The sequence below is a fragment of the Hylobates moloch genome, unplaced genomic scaffold (assembly GCF_009828535.3).
Source record: "Hylobates moloch isolate HMO894 unplaced genomic scaffold, HMol_V3 SCAFFOLD_3, whole genome shotgun sequence".
Taxonomy (NCBI): Eukaryota; Metazoa; Chordata; class Mammalia; order Primates; family Hylobatidae; genus Hylobates; species Hylobates moloch.
In genome coordinates this window covers 38,886,286-38,893,904 of record NW_026652278.1, presented here as the reverse complement: position 1 = coordinate 38,893,904, position 7,619 = coordinate 38,886,286, and the positions used below count along the sequence as shown (strand labels likewise).

At 39.6% G+C, this 7,619-nt stretch overlaps 1 protein-coding gene across 2 annotated transcripts in view; it reads left to right on the top strand.

Annotated features, from left to right (window-relative positions):
• The first annotated feature begins 4,321 nt into the window (after positions 1-4,321).
• The window catches only part of LOC116457271 (cytochrome P450 2C19), a 55,322-nt gene continuing 52,024 nt past the window's right edge, over positions 4,322-7,619 (top strand). The window contains exon 1 of one of the 2 annotated variants that reach the window (XM_032136346.1): positions 4,322-4,514. In XM_032136346.1, coding sequence (XP_031992237.1) covers positions 4,347-4,514 — 168 coding nt within the window. In that variant the 5' untranslated portion in view covers positions 4,322-4,346. The remainder of the gene's footprint in view (positions 4,515-7,619) is intronic. The other variant, XM_032136355.1, reaches the window with a different exon arrangement.

Here is a 7,619-nt window from a genome sequence, read left to right as displayed (position 1 = left end):
GCCAAACTGCCACCTCGCAGTTCGAACTTGGACTGCTGTGCTAGCAGTGAGCAAGGCTTCATGGGTGTGGGACCTGCTGAGCCAGGCACAGTATAGAATCTCCTGATGTGCCATTTGCTAAGACCATTGGGGAAGCACAGTATTTGGGTGGCAGTGTCCTGATTTTCCCAGTACAGTATCTCACGGCTTCCCTTGTCTAGAAAAGGGAAATCCCCCAACCCCTTTCACTTTCTGGGTGAGGCAATGCCCTACCCTGTTTTGGCTTGCCCTACATGAGCCACACCCACTGTCCAACTCATCCCAATGAGATGAACAAGATACTTCAGTTGGAAATGCAAAAATCACCCATCTTCTGCATCAATCACCCTAAGAGCTGCAGACCAGAGCTGTTCCTATTTGGCCATCTTGGAATGGGGGGCCTCTATTTTTATTATTTTTTATCTTTGGATATTTACAGTATGATTGTAAAGTTTATATGGAGGGACCAAAAAACCCAGAACAGCCAATGTTAAGAAGAACAAAATCAAATGATTAACCTTACCCGATTCAACTTCAAGACTTATTATGAAGCTGCAGTAATCAAGACAGTGTGCAATTGTGAAAAAACAGTCAAATAGATTCATGCAAATGAGTAAAGAGCCTGAAATAGATCATCAGAAATACAGCCAACTGATCTTTGAAAAAAAAGCAAAGGCAACTCAATGGGGAAAAATAGTCTTTTCCACAAAGACTAATGGAGTAACTGGAGATTCACATACAGAAAAATGAATCTGGAAATAGACCTTACATCTTTAATGCAAGTTAACTAAAAATATAGATCTAAATATTAAATGCAAAACTATGAAACTCTGGTAATATAAGGCAGGAGAAAATAAAGATTACCTTGATCTGGCAATGGTTTTTAAAATACTACAATGAAGGCACAATCCATGAAATAAAAGAATAACTAAGCTGGACTTTATTAAAATTTAAAACTTCTACTCCACAAAAGACACTATCAAGGGAATGAGATGACAAGACACAGACTGGGATAAACATTTTTCAAAAGATATATCTGATAAATGATGGCTATCCAAAATTTTTAAAACTCAAAAATTAGAAATCAGACAACTTGATTAAAAAAATGGGCAATGGGTCTGAAGAGACACCTCACACAAGAAGACATACAGATGCCAAATAAATATACGAAAAGTGCTAATCATTAAATGTCATTAAGGACCTGCAAGCTAAGACCCCAATGACATACTATTACACACTTATACAATGGCTAAAATTCAAAATACTGATAGAACCAAATGCTGGCAAGGATGTGCAGCAAGGAGAACTATTAGTCATTGCTGGTGGAAATGCAAAATGGTACAGACACTTCAGGAGACAGTTGGGCAGTGTCTAATAAAGCTAAAATATGTTTACTATATTATCTAGCAGTTGTGCTCCTTGGCATTTGCCAAATGAATTGAAAATATATTTCCACACAGAAATCTGCACATGGATGTTTATAGCAGTTTTATTCATCATTGTCAAAAATTAGAAATCACCAAGATGTTCTTCAATAGATAAATGAATAGACAACATGGTAAATCTATAAAATAAATGTTATTTAGTGTTAAAAGAAATGAACTATCAAGCCATGAAAAGACATGGAGAAATTTTATACATATTAGTAAGTTAAATCTTAAAAGGCTATATACTGTATAATTCCAAACATATGACATTCTGGAAAAGGCAAAACTATGCCGACACTGCAAAGATTATTTGTTGCTAGGGCTCGTGAGGAAGACAGGGTGAACAGGTAGAGCACAGAGGGTTTTAAGGGCAGTAAAGCTATATTATATGATACTACAATGGTGGATACATGTCATTATGCATTAGTCAAATCCCATAGAATGTACAACACAAAGAATGAACCCCACAGAAACTATGAGCTTTGGTTGATGATGTGTCAGTGTTGGTTCGTTGATTGTAACCTATGAGAGTTCTTGATTGTGAGAGAGGCTGTGTGTGAGTGCAGGGAAAGAGGCATGTGGTAATTATGTACTTTCCACTTAGTGTTGCTGGAAACCCCAAACTGCTGTTAAGAAATACATTTTTCTAAAGCCTACTCTAACCCACCATTCTAGTCAAGCTGAGGTTTGTATTACCCAGTGACTGTGGAGGGCTTAATGTTGATACTCCCCTGATCATTTGGACTGAGATGAGAATTCTATGAGATGGGATGTGATATGTCACTGAACTGGGAGTTGAAAAACTGTGATTCTAAGTCTTATACTGAGGCATTGTGATACTTTGTCTCACTGAGTCAACAATTGCTCATTTTTTAAAAAAACAAATCAATTCCTGTTTAGAATAATTGATCTCGGAGATCCCTTTTGTCTTCAAATTATCTATAATTCTTTCATTGTATAAACTGAAAGATCTAGGGAGGTGCCTCAACTTAGCAGAAGAGAGGAGGAGCAGAGCTGGAACACCTAGCGCTCAAGGAATGAAATGATTATTCTAAAGAGAGCAACCGAGCTTATTTTACCCAAAATAAGGTAGTATATTTCTGTTAGAGTTTAGAGTTACGTGAGTCAGGGACCAAGTTATTGCTTTTCTTTGCCCTGTATAAAGGGTTCTCCAAGGCCTTGGACTCACCCAAGTACTAAAGGTTATCAAACCAAACTCTTCTGACCCCCAATCTAGTCAACTTGGGCTGTAATTATTAATGAAATTAATGTTTATTTTGAAAATCATTTACTAGACTGAATCACAAAATACTGAGCCATTGTACACAATCAGTAAATATCTGTGGACTCAATTGAACTGAATGTTTTGTTTGAAATGAAACCTTCAAGATGCAGGGCTTATGAATTCTAGTCTCAGCTCTAGCACCAGCTGACACCATGTTCTTGGCTACGGTACTGAATCTTCAAGGCTCAGCCTCCTCATTCCTGAGATGGGTCAATTTTATTGTAAGCAAAGGCAATTGAGAGATTCCAAAGGGTTATGAGGTGTGAGAATTCTCTCTAAATGGGGTTAGGATCCCTGTTAAAAATGACCAGTGAAACACTGTTCAATTGTGTCTTAACATAACTTAATTTTTCTTAATAAGAGAACTGGAAATAACCTCACTAGGAAATTTAGAACAAATATGATGATATATTTAAAGAAAATGGCTTTGGATAAGTATTGTCGTTAGTGATCTAGTAATGTGTATCTTTCTGGTTGTATTTAGACCCTCAACTCAAATGTCAGCTCCTGTTAAGGTCTATACATTGTGGTGGTTTTGTGCTGTGGGTCCATTTAGTGATTTCCCTACCTCCCATCCTCTATTAGATTCACAACTCTTGTTCTGCCCATAATTTCCTATGCTTGCTTTGCATTATTACATTTTTTTTGAAAATGAGAGACCAAAATCAACAGAAAGCAGCCATGTCTGGAGGTGACCAGGAGGTCAAGAAGCCTTAGGTTCTCAAGCCCTTAGCACCAAATTCTCTGAGATCAGCTAAAAACAAAGTTTTAGCAAACAATTTTTTTTCAAATTTGAGACTTCTGTTCTCAAGGCATCTCTGATGTAAGAGATAATGCACCATGATGGGCATCAGAAGACCTCAGCTCAAATCCCAGTTCTGCCAGCTATGAGCTGTGTGGCACCAACAGGCTCCCTGTTCTCCCAGGGTCTCCCTTTTCCCATTTGAAAAATAAAAAATAACAATTCCTGCCTTCACGTGTTTTTTTGGGGGGTCAAATGGTAAAGGTGTTTATATCTGCTAAGCTAATTTACTTGATATATGTTTGGTTATTGAAGATATATGAGTTATGTTAGCTATTTCATGTTTAGGCTGCTGCATTTTTAGTAGGCTATATTAAATAAAGGATTTCATTATAAAGGACAAAGTCTCCTAATCTTTGATATAGCATTGACATACTTTTTAAATATATAAGGCATAGAATACATCCATTTCCGTCAAACTCATAAATCCCCAACTGGTTATTAATCTAAGAATTCAGAATTTTGAGTAATTGTTTTTGCATCAGATTGTTTACTTCAGTGCTCTCAATTATGATGGTGCATTGGAACCACTTGGGTTAACATTTTTTTTATTATTACCAATACCTAGGCTTCAGCCAAGTACAATGAAACCAGAATGTACAGAGTGGGCACTGGAACGAAGGAGAACAAGACCAAAGGACATTTTATTTTTATCTCTATCAGTGTGTCAAAGTCCTTTCAGAAGGAGCATATAGTGGGCCTAGGTGATTGGTCACTTTATCCATCAAAGAGGCACACACTGAATTAGCATGGAGTGTTATAAAAGGCTTGGAGTGCAAGCTCACGGTTGTCTTAACAAGAAGAGAAGGCTTCGATGGATCCTTTTGTGGTCCTTGTGCTCTGTCTCTCATGTTTGCTTCTCCTTTCACTATGCAGACAGAGGTCTGGGAGAGGAAAACTCCCTCCTGGCCCCACTCCTCTCCCAGTGATTGGAAATATCCTACAGATAGATATTAAGGACGTCAGCAAATCCTTAACCAATGTAAGTATGGTCCTTCAGTGGCTTGCAGAAGGTAAGTAAATTCACCTGTATTTTTTGAATAAAGTATATCCCTAGAGGTACAGTGTTACAAGAGATCATTGTAAAGTAAAATACTTTGAAAGGCTTTGTTGCCTTTTCCAGTCTGTCAGTGTCAGAAATAGTGGAATGAAATAATATCTTTTGTGAGTAGAGAAAGATTTAGGTCTTTGCATGTTAAATTCAGAATAAGAAACTGTCAATAGTTTGAAATGTTGTGTTCCTTCTTTATTTCATAGCCATTTGCTATAATTTTTGGCTGAAGGTAAATGGTAAGGGACGTGTTTGTTATTAGAGATTTTATTAAATAAGTCCTCTGCTATATTAGCCATGTGTTTTATTCAGAATAGCCGTGAAAATTGAACTTCTCTGAAGAAATAATTTATGCCTGTTGTAAAGGAAATAGCTGTGGGTTTAGGACTAGCAAAAGCAGATAAGTGGTAGATAAGAAGTTATAGACTTCAATTGTTAGATCCACAAACTAATGTTTTAATTAAACTGTAGCTACAATATATAAACCCCAAAATGACCTTAGGGTTTAGTAATAGTAGAAAGAGGGTTAGAAGATGTATAAGTATTAGGGTTTTTTCTCGAGTAAAAGATGTTTTGATAGTGTTAATATGATATGTGAATACACCTCGTTGTGTAATAATTAGCATATACAGAGAGTAAAGGGCTGCGATTAGTATATTAAGCCTTATAAGCATGATGGTATGATTAGATCAAGAGAATGAGGCTGTAGTTATGAAGACTACTCCTACTAGATTGATGGTAGGGGGCAGGGCAAAGTTGGTGAGGATAGTTAAGAGTCATCACTTTCAGGGAGAGCAGTGTTTGAAGGCCCCGTGTTATTAGTATGCTTTTGTGTCTGGAATTGGTTCCTTCCAGTGGGTACTTCGTCTCGCTGTCTTCAAGAATGAAGCCACGGACCCTCGTGGTGAGTGCTACAGTTCTTAAAGATGTTGTGCCCAGAGTTTGTTCCTTCAGATGTTCAGATGTGTCCAGAGTTTCTTCCTTCTGGTGGGTTCATGGTCTTGCTGACTTCAGAAGTGAAGCCGCAGACCTTCACAATGAGTGTTATAGCTCTTAAAGGTGGTGTGTCTGGAGTTGTTCATTCCTCCTGGTGGGTTTGTGGTCTTGCTGGCTTCAGGAGTGAAGTTGCAGACCTTTGCAGTGAGTGTTATAGCTCATAAAAGTAGTGTGGACCCAAAGAGTGAGCAGCAGCAAGATTTATTGCGAAGAGCGAAAGAACAAAGCTTCCACAGCATGGAAGGGGACCTGAGCAGGTTGCCGCTGCTGGCTCAGGTGGGCAGCTTTTATTCCCTTATTTGGCCCCGCCCATGTCCTGCTTACTGGTCTATTTTACAGAGTGCTGATTTGTCCATTTTACAGAGTGCTGATTGGTCTGTTTTTACAGAGTACTGATTGGTGCATTTACAAACCTTTAGCTAGACACAGAGCACTGATTGGTGTGTTTACAATCCTTTAGCTAAACAGAAAAGTTCTCCAAGTCCCTACCTGACCCAGAAGCCCAGCCAGCTTCATGTCTCAATCCCCCCTCTAAACAGGACACCCCAGCTGCTGTTGGGAATTGGGTGATGACCACTCTATCTACTTCCTGCTGGAGAGGAGCAAAGAAGGGGCCCTGCAGTTGTAGTGTCCTCCAGAGGGGAACTCTTTAGGCCAGTGAAAGGGCCAGTGGGTCAGTCCAGGTGTCCTCAGTAGGAGTTGTTAGTTGAGCTCATTTGGGGTTCCATTTGTAAGACCATCTGTAGCTTGATGGCTTTGATCCTAGAGGAAACAAATTTGACAAGGAGGTTAAAAATACAGGGCCCAAAGGCGAGTAATAGCAAGATGGCTGCCATGGGACCTAGAAAGGGGAGAAGCCATGTTGCCTAACTTCAGAGGTTGGTATAAGAGTTTGAAAGGCATTGTCTGATTTCAGAAGCCATTTCCTGTAAATGCTGGACAGCATCTCATACTATTCCTGATTGGTTAGTGTAAAAATAACACTCTTCCCCTAAGAAGGTGCAGAGTCCTCCTTTCTCAGCAGTGAGGAGGTCTAGTCCTCAGTGGTTTTGGAGATTAACTGTTGCCAAAGAGTCTATTTGAGATTGTAGAGTAAGGATAGATTTTGTTATTTCTTGTAAACTGAGAAATTCTTTGAGAGTATGTGGTAGTAGGATAATGAAGAAGACAAACTGGCTATTCCGGTTCCTATAGCAGTAGCCATTCCTAACCCTATAAGTAGGGATATTAGTTGTATGGCTTTGCACTGATGGAGTTGAGTTTTGAGGGGTAATGTTACGGTCTGATTTCCTGGGGCAATGTTTATGTTGGGACTTAGGAAGACTAAGGTGCAGGTGCCAGTCCAGTTAGTGGGAAGGCAGATATAGGTCGACATTCCACATAAGAATATACCTTGGCTGGGTAGACACAACTGGTTGCGTATGTTAAAAAGGTGTGTGTTTGTTGTTTTCATTTTCCCATACTCCTAGAGTACTTGCCAAGGTAGCTCTGGTGAGTGGCTGGAAAGGGGTGTTGGGAGCAAACTGAGTGGCTCCCTGTGTTCTATTTTCCCACTGAAGAAAAAACCGTTTTGTGTCTACTAGGAACCACTCAAGAGAGTGATTGAAAGGGGATGAGAAGACATTTACTAGTGGTGGGGCAACTGCTGCAGGGGGTCCAGGGGTGAATGGTCATGCAGGGAGTGTTTGCCATTACAAAACCTGGACTGTTTGTTAAGCAGGGAGGAGGTGATGATTTTTTGGGGCCCTGAGAAGTGGACAGTCCATCTGAATAGAGCTGCTTGAGTGACTTGGAAGTTACTATGATCAGTTGGGGCTTGAAGTTGTAGGGTGTAATTATACTGATGGGGTAGTAGGTGCCCCAGGGGCAGGCCTGATAACAGGTTGCATTGGATGCATACAGGGGCTTGGAAAGTTAAGATGGTATTTGTAGTTACAGGGCTGTGTATGGGCTTTTCATTGCTTGTGTAATAGGTGAGGTGGAAATGTAATAACGTTAAAGTTGGATTGCACGTCCTGTTAGGGTATTCTTGGTCCTATC